At 39.0% G+C, this 15,870-nt stretch overlaps 2 protein-coding genes across 2 annotated transcripts in view; one reads left to right on the plus strand and one right to left on the minus strand.

Moving 5' to 3' along the window:
* LOC140156780 (28S rRNA (cytosine-C(5))-methyltransferase-like) overlaps positions 1-15,870 on the plus strand; it is a 351,435-nt gene that overhangs the window by 317,855 nt on the left and 17,710 nt on the right. The gene's annotated exons all lie outside the window — the stretch shown is intronic.
* Positions 2,656-15,870, minus strand: part of LOC140156781 (protein ELYS-like) — a 43,637-nt gene continuing 30,422 nt past the window's right edge. The window contains exons 29-36 of the mRNA XM_072179749.1: positions 15,679-15,832; positions 13,152-13,217; positions 11,748-11,883; positions 10,518-11,221; positions 8,337-8,984; positions 6,753-6,881; positions 5,724-6,138; positions 2,656-5,168 (exon numbers count right to left, since the gene is read on the minus strand). Of these exons, the coding sequence (XP_072035850.1) occupies positions 4,988-5,168; positions 5,724-6,138; positions 6,753-6,881; positions 8,337-8,984; positions 10,518-11,221; positions 11,748-11,883; positions 13,152-13,217; positions 15,679-15,832 (2,433 nt within the window). The 3' untranslated portion in view covers positions 2,656-4,987. The remainder of the gene's footprint in view (positions 5,169-5,723; positions 6,139-6,752; positions 6,882-8,336; positions 8,985-10,517; positions 11,222-11,747; positions 11,884-13,151; positions 13,218-15,678; positions 15,833-15,870) is intronic.

The raw sequence follows: 15,870 nt of genomic DNA on the forward strand, positions 1-15,870 counted from the left end.
TCTGCTTCCATTTTGACTTCTGCATAATCCACTTGCCCATACTCAAAAATACAAAATATATAAACTGCTCAAATAAAGAAAGTCTGCAGTCATGTAATCTGTCCTACACAAAAACCTGATATGATAATTTGATTGATACGGTCATGTGCAGAATCTTGTTATTGCCACTTAGATACCAAATTTGCTACCAAACACTCAAAAGTTACAAAGATTGATACCTGTTTATGGCATTTGGTGCATTTACAAAAGTTGCAAATCAAAACTATGCACGCGGTCAAAATTGCTAAGCGTGGCAATGTGGTCAAGCTTGCTTGCCCACGATGGGCCCCTGTCGACTATCCGTAGTGCGCGCTTTATTCAATGTTAATTTAAAATGTATGGATTGCTACAGTGCTTTACTGATGAATACTAGGGCACAGTGCGATCGATATGACCTAGCAGTTCTTTCGGGCTATGTCAATGATCACCTCTACAGGTCCGCGTGGTCCGTTTTTAATTTGCAACTTTTGAAAATGCACCAAATTTCATATACTGGTATCAATCTCTCTGAGAGTTACGTAGCAAATTTGGTATCAAATTGGAGCTAACAAGATTCTTCATACGACCTTCAATTGTCATAACAAGATCAGGTTTTGGTGTAGGACAGGTAACATGAGCAGTTATTTGAGCAGTTTACTAAACAGAATACCTTTTACACTTATAGGGATGTTCTACAATTTGGGACCCTTATTAATCTGCTGCTCCTGATACAGCACTAATTTTTTGGAATTACAAAAATGCCCTAAAAACTCATGTTTTTGGCCCTTTTTCCAAAACTTGACCAGACGTTTTAATTTAACTTTAATTGCCAGTTAGAACCAACTCAAGGATTAGAACTGAGCTATTGTATTTGGCAAAACAGGATATTTTTTCAATCCCAAAAATTTAGTACTGCATTTTTCTGGAATAGGGAGTAGACGAATTACGTCCAACATCGGGCGTTAACCCTCTCTGGTGGGATATAGGTATTCGCCTTTGCGTGAACAACTATGTGTGAAATTTGCAGCGCTTTGTGTTGGCACGAAAGTCCCAGTAAACAAAAATTAGAGGGCTCGTGAATTGATTTTTGTCATTTTGTCATACGATTTTGTTGTAAACCTCTAACCAACAAATAAGACACCTGGCAGTACCACAGTATACAATAATCATCTATATTTTATTTTTTATCTATCAAATATGCTATATACAAATCTTTTTGTTAACACTACTTATTGACAATATGATCAATGCTTCATAAACATGCAATTTTATACTAAGCAAATGTAAGACACACACAAAAGAAAATATTCCTCCTACAAACTCATCATTTTAGTACCTTATACAGAAAATAACTTCTTACAAGAAAATGCACACAAATCTGACAATATTGCACCATTTGATGGCGCATTATAAAGTATAGGCTTCATTTCATATTGGATACATGGCTATTCCAGTTAAAATCTATACCCCCCCCCCCATGGTAGACATGACCTTAATCTCCCACACAGGGAGTGTAGATTTCAAATAGAGTCACTCATTCAGATAACTGTATTTTCAATTCATAATAACTGTGTGGAAGATTAAGGTCATGTCTTCCACAGGGGTTATGGATTACACCTGGAATAGCCTATTATAACAATACCGAAATATAGGCTTCATTTCATATTGGACACATTTGTTTAACAGGCCAAGAAAAAAATATCTCAGGAACTGGTGTTGTAAGCTATGTGAAAACTGATTTGACTCACAACTCTCTGTGAAGAGACCATTTTGAGGCATTTGCAGTTTTCAGAAAGAAAAAGGACAATTTGGCCACGAAGTGGAAACAAATGTGGGCCAAAAATGAAATTTAAAACATCCTGCGTAGCTCATGGTATATCTTTGCAATTTAAGAACCCTGCAGCACATAGCTTTTTATTCAAAGTTTCTGAGAATTTTGTTAACGTCCTAAAATCATAGTTTATGCAAGTAACTGAATGTTTACATTCTATTGGAAGAAAAATCAAATACACATTTTGTTACGCTATATTTATAATATTTTGCAGTAAACATTTGACGAGCGTGTACTACCGTGATGTTGCAAAGTCAGAGCTAACAACACGTACGGTGCAAAGTTCATTCATAAATTTCCACTCTGCAACAGCAGATCGCCTCGGCAGCCAGTCAGAGACAAGTGCGTTTCAACTCAGTAAATACGCGATGTACACTTAAAATACGCTCTCGTCAAAGGTTTACGGCAAAATATTGTAATGAAGAGTTCAGTGGCAAAACATGATCTCCTTGTGCTGCCTTAAGAGATATTTGATATGTTACTGAAATATAGTTTATTTTAGTGTACATGTGCCCCTTTTAAATCTAATGGGCATTACAGGCAAATCATACTAAGCAACTGCTCAAAGCATAGCATTTTTTTACGATATCACTTCTGTCGTTGATTGGCAGAGTGACTGCGGATGTCTAATCAACAAGTCGCTAGCAAGCCCTAAGCGTCAAGTCGCAAACTAGCCGACTTCAGTAAGTCGCTAACATGCCCGAAGCATCAAGTCACAAACTAGCCGACATGAGGGCAACTTTGACACTCCGATGCTTGCAGTGATTGTGAATAAGGTATATTGCCGAGAGTAATCATTAGGAATGAAAAGTGCTCAAAAGTTATTGACTTCATCATCCATGACAGCCAATTCGAGCCCTTTTCATTCCCAGTTTGACGTCACTTTTGCTATCAGCAATATATCTTATGATATGCCCTTCACCTTTTATATCGTATTCAATTCACTGTATTTAGTGCATTTCCTTCTCGAGCTTTAAAGTGAAAGCCCCACTTTTAAGTTCCTTGGGGAATTAGTCAAGGTTAAAATTTATCCATGTAAATTCTGTTCTGTCTGTCATCAAAGTAACAGGTGTATTGCCAGTTCTTCTGTGGAGAACTGGATAGACCAGACGGGGCTTCCTGTTTAAGGTTTCTTTTTACGTAAAATTACACATATCTACAACAAGGCAGCATTTGGATATATATGATAAAGCAAAACCAGTCAGAAGTTGGAAATGTTGATTTGAGAAGTATTTCCTTTTGTTTCCTATTGTTTTGGAAACTCTTTTAACTGCTCACATCTTTTTAACTGGTTTTCCAAATTCAATGGGGTTTTCTACAACATGTAGCCTTGCAAATGCTGTTTACAATCCTATAAGAAACTGAAAATTGAATATATCCGACTTCGGACTGATTTTGCTAGATCACACAACATATATTAAGCTTTATCTTCCAGACAGATCAGACACCTGCTAATGGTACCACAGAATATACCAGTGGTGTACCAGGGTTGAGGAGAAGGGCAAGGATACAAAAAATGAACCCCGGTTTTACCAGGACAATTGCGAATAAAGTAAACAAACGTTTTTGAATTTTACACTATTTAAGCCCAAAACAAGGTGAAATTTGATGTTTACCAGGCCTATCCCAAGTGCGACAACCCTGGTATATGCTAGTTACTGATTATGAGCCTAGGCCCAATTTGTAATTGGGCACTTATTTTAGCCCCAAATCAAGGTATTTTACCAGGCTAAAATGATGATTGATTCACAGGGCAATTCTGGTTGATTTCTGCCCGGTAGATGGAGCTGACCAGCCTAGTAAAAGCTGTCTGAAAGAGGATGGGCACTCTGCTCACACCTGATATGTCACTGGAATATATTGTCTGCAGTTTACATTTTTTAGTTTTGTCCACTTTTTCTACCAAAATACACCTCACATGCACTGACATTCAAACAAACAAAAGATACAAAATCATGAAATATTGACCACAAAAGAATTACATGTAAACAAAATTGTACTATAAGAAATTAATTTAGAACAAAATGCATTAAATATACTCTTTACTTATAAAGAAATTTCTTTTGTCTTGATATAATCTGCATACAAAATACTTGAGAAAGAATTTTTTCTCCCTTCTTTAGACTGACACTATATAAAAGGCTCATTTAAAACCGAGGTGCAAAAACATGTTTTGAAGTAATAATTAGCTATATTTGTTAGCTTTACAAGTAACTGAATGCACCTGAGTTGGTTGATTACTGTCTTTATACACCACACATATCAATTTGGCATTTCTCATAGCGACAAACCTTGATAACTGAAAAAAACCTCTTTGTATTATATGAACCGATGACGGCAAGTTTTGATATAGCAGGAGTTCTCCATTTTCATAGTTCAAGGGCCACAGGGGGACAATAAAACATGCTTGAGGTCCAAATATACCCCATTTCTTATTCTGTCTTCCTTTACATTTTAGGTGTTCAAGGACCAAATATCAGTGATAGGTGGGTCAGATTTGGTCCAGAGGCTACCAGTTGAACATACATGCTCGTGGGCCAAATACACCCCCATTTCTTATGTTTTTCTTTAGATTTTAGAGGTGCTCAGGGACCAAATATCAGTGATTGGTGGGTCAGATTTGGTCTAGAGGCTACCAGTTGAACATACATGCTCGTGGGCCAAATACACCCCCATTTCTTATGTTTTTCTTTAGATTTTAGAGGTGCTCAGGGACCAAATATCAGTGATTGGTGGGTCAGATTTGGTCTAGAGGCTACCAGTTGAACATACATGCTCGTGGGCCAAATACACCCCCATTTCTTATGTTTTTCTTTAGATTTTAAAGGTGCTCAAGGACCAAATATCAGTGATTGGTGGGTCAGATTTGGCCTACGAGCTGCCTGTTGAGAACTCCTGGTTTATAGCAATTAATCTGTTATGTTCTTTTGAAAGAATCACATGATATAAAACATGTCTTTGCTGTGGGAAATGAATTAACAACAAAGTATTCATTTAACTTTGTAGTTAGGGTAATTTTTTTACATATTTTATTTTACTTTGGTATAACAATAAGTATTACACCACTTTACTGTGATTTGCCCAGGTCATGAAGTCAGCTGATTTTGGTGCAACATTGAACTACAGAATGGACTATATTCACCATAATTTGATATTGCGTTTTGATTTATTAGGTGTCCTGAGTGTCAGATTGTGAGATGCCCGCACTACTTTCCTGGGTCGTAACCTTGGTGATGACGTGGTACTGGGTTTTACAGGTGAAATAAGAAGAACAGGGCTGTCTGACGGTACATCTACTGGGGCCATGGATTTTCTCGTCCTGTTAAAGAGAAAATTGGAAGTCATTAAGAAAACTTACAAATAAAAAAAATGTTTTGAGATGAAAAAAATGAAATATTGATCACTTTTTTTAGTGACAAAATTCGCGGTTAAAACCATGGTTTTTTCACCTGCAGCAAAAACCTGCAAACCCTGAAGCGCAGAGATATGGAGAGTGAGAAATGCATTCCATATTGTAATTTTCATTATGACATCGAAAGTTCAAACCTCACAACTTAAGTTTGAAAATTGAAATCTTGTCACCAAATCCAGGAGGTAACACAGATACATATCCAAATCCTAGAAATTGCAGAGCGTTTGCGCATGGCAACGATGTGGATATGTGAGCTCGTCTAGGCTACAGGGTATCACCCCAAAAAAATTAATATCGTCAAATTCTAGGAATGTAAAAAAAGGCGCTGCATCAAACATTTATGGGAGCTTGTCCTGGAAATAGGCTACAGGGTATCACCCCCCCCCCCCCTGCAAAAAAAAAAAAATCAAATTCTAGAAATGTAAAAAAAAAGTTACATCTGTACAAATCTAGTTTACTCACCGTGTGGTCCTTCCTCCAGTTGTCTTCGCACTCCTCATAGACATGTTACTTTGTGCCATCTCAGGGGTGCCTTCTTCCATACTCTGCGCCTTCATGGTTTTCCTCCTGGTGCGTGGAGAACGTCTTACTGGGGTGACAGACTTTGTCAACGAGGTAGGAGTGGTTCCTACTGATAAACTAGGAGTGACATTCCTGGATGATGCAGCTGATGAGTCTCCCACCCTGGGCGTCGAGGTGATGACAGACTTACTGATTGCATCACTGGGTGTAGGGCCCATGGTGGGCATTCGAAATTTGTAGGTAGAACCAAAAGCTGGGGTTGTTATCTCGGAGAGGTTCCTATGGGCACTACGACGGACACGGGAGCGTGTTTGAGGTGGTGAGAAGATGAATGATGGTGCTTCTGGTCCATCTTCTGGAAAAGCAAAATAAAACACCAAAATATGCTCAGAAATCAATGTTTCCATAAGTTTAGTCCCAGCCTTAATTATTGATTCAAACTTCCCACTAAAGATCATGCTACAACGTAATCTTTTGACAAATGAGATAAGTATGTATTAATTCATCAGCTACAATTAACGATCACTGTCAAAATTATTTTTTCCCAGGGCATAAATACAGATTGACTAAACTTGGCATATATCTCTTTGCTGACCAAGCAAAGTTCTAATATGTTGTACTAGTGTGTACGATCACTTTAAATATGAATGCATCAGTAAGTGACATAAGATATATTGCAGAGATTTTACAACTAAACATCTCATATCAATAGGACGCCACAATGGGCTATTCCAATTAAAATCCACACTACCCCTGTGGAAGATTTAGCTAAAGTCTTCCACAGAGGGAGTGTGACTTTCGAATAGAATAGAATAGACAGTTGGGTAACTTCTATTTGAAACACTCACTCCAGTTGTGGAAGATATAGGTAAAGCCATAATACAGGGGTAGTGTGGATTTCAACAGGAATAGCCCAATCAAACTGGTAATTTCTCATCTCTTTCACTGCCCAATGATATCCCAACTCACCCTTCTCTTCCTGTACACTAGTGGTTGCCCCTTCCACAGCATCAGTGGCTGAATCCTGTTGTCTCTCCTCACCAAGGTCAACTGGTTCTTGCCTCAATGCAATCATTGGTCCTTTTGGTGTATGTTGAGCTGTGAAGAGTCAGAAACAGTTCAAAGCACCATGAGTGTCAAATGTCACAAAAACTGATTAAAATAGTCAAAGCAAGCAGTCTGTTTAGTCAAAATATGAAAGTTCATCTATAGGTAGACATCATAATTTACTATTTTAAACTTAATATTGTATTGAGATCAAAGTTTTAAAACAAGCAATGAGATTTACTTGAAGGGTGCTGTTTTGTAAGGCATTAATTTGGATGAAACAAGAGTATGTAAAAAGAGCAGTGTGGCCATAAGGGGATTTTCCTAATATATGGGGTCAACTTCCTTTAACTCTCTTCACGCGGGTGTCGACTGCAGACGACAAGTTTCAATTTTTTTTCTTTTCAGAAATGTGAATTTTGATGACCATATTTGGAATCAGCATGAAAAATACATTAAAATGAGTACAAGCAAGCCTAGTATTGGTTCAGTGGTTCTTGAGATAGCTCTTGATATTTTGAGAAAATATCTCAAAACTTGGGACTTCTTATGTTGAAGGCTATGGCTAGCATGCAGAGCATTAAGCTTTCTTTGTTGCTTGTAGCATACCAATTGAACAACTCAAGGGATGAAACTAGATATGCCAAGTGCTATTGATATCTATTAAGGACAGACACAGCTATTTAAGGTGGTGTTAAAGGCAAGGTTTAGGGAAAACATGAATTCCAACATTTTTGCAAATATCTCCAAAACCTTTCATGATACAATCTCAAGTGAGTTTGTACTTATGCAGGGATATGTTGGCCATGTTATGAAGGTAATAAAAACGTTGCCATGGTAACCAAGCAGTCGCTATTGGCTTCTGACCAATCCCATTGAAAGTTGTTTTTTTTGCAAATCACTTCATTTGTTCCAATATACTCACATGTTGTATACTCACATGTTGAGTCATGTCCCTGCGCACCTCCACTGATTTTCCCGTAAAAAAAATCCCAGTGGAATTCCCCCGGGGGGTCAAAGTGAAATTTTCGTTTTTTGGCCACATATTCCATATTACTTACAAACTTTTTACGGGAAAATCATTTTAATGTCCGTTGATGAAACAATATTTGTGGGTAACTTTCTTTTTATTTATTTGGACATGTGCAGTTTCAACCGTATGAGGGCAGTATCCTGGTCTGAAATTTCTCCGTCCCTGGAGAGCAATAATCAGAGGCAGTAGGGTGCTGAAAACACTGCCGAAAATTTTTTTAAATTATTATCTTTCTCTGTGCCAAAGATGAAAACGATCCATAGATCTTTAATTTGCATTTAAAACCACCTTCAGCAAACGCTAGCGATTTTAGAGCTGTGCCCGTTAAAATGCGCACTGACATCACTGTCACATCAGGGTGAAAATGGTATATCAGGAGCCAGTTGTCATAGACATGTAACACAATCTGTGGGCAACTTGAAACCTTTAGTTTTCTAAAATTAATCAAATCAAAATAAATGTCAAATATTTACCATTGGCATCTCTGGTTTCTCCCAATATAGAACCATCACCTTCTGTCTGGCCGCCACTAAAGGCCGGTTTTTGAGGTGTCTCCTTCAGTGATGCTGCAAACGACGTTCTTGGTCTGCTGGGACCGCCCTCTCCTCTGAGAGCTAATCCTGGAGTAGTCTGGGCAGCCATTTCTACCTTGGATGTACCGAGACTCAGGAATGATTGCCTCATTGGGGATGTCTGCACACTTTCCTGTACTGTGAATGCACTTCTGCCTAAGAAGGGCGAGACCCCAAATGATCGAGTTACTGAGGTACCTGGAGGGGCATCGGGTGCAAATGTGGAAAGCATTGATAATCTTTGTGGCTCCGGAGGCATGACAGGGTCTGCAGCCGGCGCCTCTCGACTTGCAGATGGTGGTGTTGGGAATGACTGCAGTATTTGCTGCTCGGCTCTAGGTGGTGTATATTCACTCTGTTGCCATGGTGGTGAGGATGATGGTGGTGAGAATGATGTTGATGTAGATGTCTGTGGGACTGAATGGATGGGTGGTCTAGCTAATGGTGAACGTTGGTAATCATCCTGGATTGGGGACCTCTCTAGTGTCTTCTCAGGAGTCGTGCGAGCATCGGCCTCATCAGTTGATGGAGGTGTCTTCACTGGTTCAGCTGTAGGGAGGATCAAATGAAACCACAAATCAAATGATGTGGTATGCTTGGTGATGAGGTCAACTATATGCTGGTATCTGTTAAAGCATCATTTTGTGATGTGTACGATTGTGATTTTTTGATCACCTTTATCCATTTGGATTCTACAATGCTTTATACAGTGTTGGGATGGTCTTAACATGGGTAATGTAAATGAGCCCTTGATCAATGCTGAATCCTGCAATTTTTTTCATGTGCCTATAGGTAAAATAAACAATTCTTGGCCAAGCGGGAACACTCGGAACGCTAGTGGCTCCGCGATGAACACAAGCGCACATAGCACGGTACAGTAGAAAGCATCCACATGCCTTACTTTACGTACACGCTTAGTGCTCTACATGGACGCAACAGGTATGTTCGAGTTTGGCCTAGAATTACTTATTTTACCTATAGTAGCATCCAACATTGATTGGTGGGTGGAGTGGGGAAGGGTTAAAAATGATGAAAATATGGTCATAATAAACTACTACGTTTCCAAGGGTGTCCTGACAACCAGTTGTGGGTATGAATTGTTAGTCATGAAACTATACCGGGATCTACTTTCATTTAATATGGTATGACCCAACTTTTGAAATGTACACACACTATGGATTAAAAGGTTAGTATCTAGGGCTGTAATCATACCATATCTTTGAGCATTAGACTTAAACTGGGCTTCAATTTTCAGAAAAATAAATCATGGATGGTAATGACATTCTAGTTGTTGGACCCCAAACCTGCCTAGTAATTGTCTACAAATATTTTGAGCAACAACATAAGTTCATGGGTGCCTTCAATGATCCCATGTGCAAATTTGCCTGCCTAGGCAAGTCATCCCCATGATGTAATGTACACTTTGCATATAATTTCTTCAAGTATGCAGTATAAGTGTTGAGACTCAAAATAGCTTAAGGGGGTACTACACCCCTACCCAATTTTGTGCCTATTTTTGCATTTTTCTCAAAAATTATAGCGCATTGGTGACAAGTAAGATATGTATAATATAGGGGCAAGGACTACAACTACTGCACTGGTAATTTTATTTCAGCACAGACAACAGTTGTGGAGTTACTGTCAAAAATGAGGGAAAACCAATATTTGATCAATAAATCAATAACTACTTGCCTTGAGTTGCTGAATTTTCAGTGCAGTAGTTGTAGTCCTTGCCCCTATAATGTACATATCTTACTTGTCACCAATGCGCTATAGTTTTTGAGAAAAATGCAAAAATAGGCACAAAATTGGCCAGGGGTGTAGTACCCCCTTAATTTGCATACAAAGTCAATTATTGGCATCAATTAACCCTTTGCACAGTCTATTTTAAAACAATGTTTTACCCCAAAGAGTGTGTTGGGTGCGCATACACATTGCATACTTTTACTTTGCAAAAGCCTTCTGGCGCATTGCTAGGAAAGTGTGAGAAAGAGAAATGCACTTTTTGTGCATGCAGGGAGAGCATCATTTTAGATACAGTTGCATTCAGAGTTTAGTCTCTTATCAGTTGACAACACTTACCTTCTTCTTCCTCCTCCATTTCTTCCTCTTCTTCTTCCTCCTCCTCTTCTTCCTCGTCTCTTTTTGTCAAATTGAAGGTGATCTCATCATCCACTACCATCTGCTCTGCCATAGCAGGCTCAAACATATCATCAGTTGGACTCTCAGACTGTCTGTCTGGTGACGCTTCCCTGCACGACGGCGCTGCTATTGGCATAAATGACGTCTGGGTGGTAGGGATAGGAGCAAATGCCACCTGCTTAGGTGGAGAACCAGAGAGTCTGGGTGGAGAAGATGCTGGGGAGTGGAATGGTGGGGTAGGGGTCTCCCTGGGTGGAAATGTATCCATGTTTGAGGCAACATCTTTAGGAGAGAATGACTTAGGTGGAGATATATCGCTAGGTGGGGAATCCTTTCTAGGGGATGTTTCCATTGGGAGAGAGGCATCCTTTTCTGGTGATACCTCCCTGGGTGGGGAAGGCTGTTTAGGAGAGAAACTACTCTGTGGAATGGGAATAGGTTGACTAGATTGTGGTGAGGGACTTTGCTCCTTCTTTGGTGAGGGGCTTTGCTCCTGTGGTGAGGGGGTCTGTTCCTTCTTTGGTGAAGGGGTCTGGTCCTTCCTTGGAGAGGGGGTCCTCCTTACAAACGGAGGTAATTCCTTTGCAGGCACTACAGGTGATGAGAAGCTTACTGATGTCTTGACTGGTGATGTTCCTTGAGGGCTAAGATAAAAGAAAAAAAGTTAGGTTGTGAATAATATTATTATTATGATATGGCAATTTAGAAAGAACTCTTGGTTTGCAGCATATATTTTTCATGAATTCTTGAAGTATGAAGTGGGCATAAAATGGCTGGCTGCTAATCCATTTAAAACTATTTGCATTCAAAGACGCTTTCCATTATAAGCAGGTTCAAGTTTTTTTGCTACATAAAATTTCACAATAAATTATGAACTGGTAAGAAGCAATAACCCATAAGTCTCTATCAAACTATGAATGTAGAAGACTACACCACCAGATTCCTATTACAGCTGCCTGCACAGGTACACTGCTGCCAAGGTGTACCTGCGTAGTACCTTGGTAGTATTAGTGCAGTATAACTGCTGGTGGGTCCTGTCCGGTACCTTGGCGATGGTGTACATGTTCAGGCAGCTGCAATAGGAATCTTTTAGTGTACGCACTTAACATTCACTGAATGGAATGCAGAGCTTAAAACTTTAAATCATAAAAATTGTTGTAAACATCATACCTAGCAGCTGTATAATGAATGGTCGTTTTCGGTTCTGGTGAGGGCGCTTTTCCAAATGTTTCATCAGCGAAGGTGATCCTCTTGACAGGTGTAGCAGACTTCTTTTTCTCATCCTTCACATCAGGAAAATCAGCAGCTGACAAGGAAACAAATCATGACAATCAATACTATTGCAATTTTCAGAACAACTTACGTGGTCACAACCAGGCCATTGCAACTTCTATACTAGCGCAATACAAAAAGATGGCGACAGCGTCGGCTTCCCCTGTGTATTACCCTGTGCTGATAGCCTACTGAAAACTGCAGAAAAATGCTGCTGCCACCTACGATAGTACTGCGTAGTGCTGTGGAGACTTATGCTAATGACAGAAAAATGCTGCTGCCATCTACGTCCACATGTTGCACGTGTTGACGTCAATGACCTCACGTCGACGAACGGAGTTGCAATTCCATCGCAATTCGTGCTCTATTCTTCTTCCATGTCACAACCATGATGGTTTCTTACCCTTCCCAGAATCCTTTGCAACATGACGCATCACCTACCGTAAAAACTCAATAGTTAGCATATGTGCTTACTATCGAGCACTTTTAAAACATGCAAACATGAAGTGCCCCATCCACAAAAGTGTAAAGGGTTTTGAGCAAATCATTGATACACATACTTATATACGAACAAGTAAACCTGCAAATTTGTGTCTCAACTCCATTAGCTCACTTGGTAAAGTGCCAGACCTTGGTACAATTTCATGTTTTCAAAAGCGCTTGATAGTAAGCACATATGCTAACTATCGAGTTTTTATGGTATTTCATCAAATGATGCTCCCATTTCTTTGTACATGTTCCTTTTGTTTTCATTTTGAGAATAGACTGGCTTAACATGGGTCGATAGTCAATAAATAAACATATTTTGAAAGATCTGAATGTTCTCTGTTCTTTGAGGTACATTTTGTCACTACCGATCCATGTTGCACTAGAAATGGGAGAAATGCATTATGGGAAGTGTAAGATATCTTCTCTGATCACACACCCAACCAAAATTCTAACCCTAATTCCAATCCATCGAAATCTCAACATTGAAAGCTCTTAATTTGAATCATTATCCTAATTTCAACAAATCTTCCTATACCTTTGCACAGAAGCCTTATTGTTATTAATCAGTGACGAATCCACACTTTTACAGTAGCGTATACATGAACATAAGTTAACGGAAGCGCGCATATTTTCGTCATACCTGGAACTTGTGTGTGTACATAATACACGCTTGCATCAGGCATGAGAATATTCATTCATTAAATAGTCTGTTAATGATGATAACTACACTCAAAACAACAATTACAATTAAATAATACCACAGGTGGTGAACCCATGTTGAATGCACATTAACAATTGTATTCAGATACCTACCAAAGGAGAGTTGCTTCTTATGAAAGACAGGTGGTGTTGGCATGGTAACGTCAGCCATAGATATACCTGGTGGAAAATGATGACAAATAAAGTTATTAGGGGTCAACCGAAATGGCATTTGTCTTCCGATCCGATATCTGATATCAATTTTATAATATCGGGTGATATCCGATCTAATATGGTTTCCATGCATTTATAATGTGATAGATGAAGAGGTAAACACAAGTTAACGGTTTATTTATTTATTTACTTCTTATTTAACCTGGGGTGACCAATCAATGCTCTGGCACTGTTCTCCCTTGGTTCCCAGGTTGCATATCAAGGATAACAATCTGTAATTTTTTTCAAATTTTTTTTTCAAATTAACTGTGAATGATCCTAGCACTTCAGAATAGGTCCAGTGGTTCTCCAATAGTCGCCGAAAACTACCATTTTTTTACCGATACCAATATCAAGAATATCGGGCCGATACAATATCCGATACGATTATCAGTTGAGCCTTAGTCTTAATACAATCCTGTGTCCATGTATAATTCTGTATCTTTTTGTTGGAAATAGGCATGCACAAGTAGTCTGTTGTTATTGAAAACAATGGTAGTGCTGGTTTCATGTTTTGTCATTGTGAATCAATGACACAAAGCACAAAATACAAGGGTAATTTTGATATTTGATAAACTTATTATCAGGGACAGAATATAGTGGGAGCTTTTGCATGAATTTCGCCACTAAGACAAAGCAGCAGCAATTCTGTCATGCAATTTTTGCTTAACAAAATGGTGCAGAGTGACAAATGTTGAGAATACAAACAAATTTGCAAACAAACGTGATCATTTGAGCAGGATATTGCACTGGAGAACCAAAAAGTGTAGCGGAGAATGGAAAAAGTTGCATTTGTCACAATGGAAAACAAAAAACAAAAAAAGATCAGACTACATGGCGTAATGGCCCTTATACATGGCTCAGCCTGCTTCCTGATCAGGACGTACAAGTTTCTCTACTATCTACCTTTTTTCTAGTGCAGTCGGAGTGCATTTCACAAGCGCAGCTGCAAAACAGCAAAGTTTGCTGAAAGCGCTGATGTATGTACTCATGCGTTTAAATGACCAGCTAATGTGATCTTTTATCATTCTTATCATGTGCAATATTATGAACAATTTTGATGGAAATGTGTTCTCATCAATTTGTGGTACTCGTTTCAAATATGTATTTTGATGTTTTTCACCTTGAATTTATGGAGTAAATGGTTTAAGTGTGGGTGTGTGAGTGGGTGTGTGATTGGATGAGTTTGGTGGTTGTGCGTTTAGTGTCGTGGGTGTGGATCGGGGTGTTGGCGATGGTGTGTGGGGTGTGTGAGAGTGTTTGTAAAGGGGGTGTGTTGGGTGTGTGTGAAGACGGGCGTTGTGAATGTGTTAGGAGTCGTGAGTCGTAGTAGTGTGGTGAGTTTACTGTTCGAAGCGTGAGTACATGAGTGTTGATAAAATGCTATCTTTTATGTCAATTTTAATGAATAATGTGTTAATATGTTTATTATATTTTGTAAATATGTGGCAATTCAGTTTTTACTGCGAGTGCATATTAATAAACCATTTATCTATCTATCTATCTATCTAAAGACATTGATTAGGTGCACATGTAAAAATGTTACCTTCAGTAAAAATTTCATTTGAATGAACACAGCATGACAAACAAATATGTACCTCATGACGAACACGAGCATACATGCTCCCAAATAACTTGCGATTGGTTTGTATTTCTGATGTTGTCTTTTGATTGGTTTGATCAGTATTTTCGGCCGCCCACATTTTGCCTTTTGAAATATATGTTCACTCAAATAGAATTATTACTGTATAGTCTGTCTCGTCTCAAATTGAGAGTAATGCCATGGTGGATTTCATAGTGGCAGATTCAAATCACACGCACTATCCTAATCCCACATTGCGTATACCATGGACGAAAGAGATAACAGACAAACTCCAAACAGTCAAAGTTCACAGCATACAATGCACAGGGACTAACTGTTGGTAAATAGTCTCGATCTGGATGCTGTACTCCGATTAAGCAGGACTAGCCTACATCACATCAGATTACATCTGTAGTAGTCTGTGGCGTATACACAAAAATAAGGCAATTTGTCTGTATGCTTGTGACTAAACGCACTGATTCAAATCTGCCACATAGAAATCCAACATGGCGTTACTCTGAAGTGGTGACGACACACTACAGTAAGAGCAGAACTACTCAAAATATCAGAATCTGATAATCCAGCTTTTCATCCTTTCTTGCCTGATTTCATACTGCCCACCTAAAGTGTTTTTTAGTAAAATGGGACTTAAGTACTCGTTAATACAAGTGTTCTGCTGCCTAAACACTACTGAATGAAACAATATTCATCTGATTTTACAATGTTAGTCCTGTTTTTGAAAAAGGAAAAAAAAAAAATCTGATCCTTTTAGTAGTGTAGTATGAAATAATCCATATCCTCATCAACTTTGCCTGATAACTAATGCATCCATTGCAGCTCACTCACCTTTGGACTGGCCCGGTTTCGTTCTAAGTGTTGCCGTCTGATTCACCGGTGATGGTCCGGGGGATCGCCGTGTAACCTTTCGTGTTTTCAGGATGGATTGAGGAGTGGGGGGCATAAAGGCCTCCAACTTGGGGTAGACTGTAGCAGCTGTTCTCTGTTCAAATGAAAAATAGATTATCTAAGTATTGATGA

This window comes from Amphiura filiformis, chromosome 7 (genome assembly GCF_039555335.1).
Source record: "Amphiura filiformis chromosome 7, Afil_fr2py, whole genome shotgun sequence".
NCBI lineage: Eukaryota > Metazoa > Echinodermata > Ophiuroidea > Amphilepidida > Amphiuridae > Amphiura > Amphiura filiformis.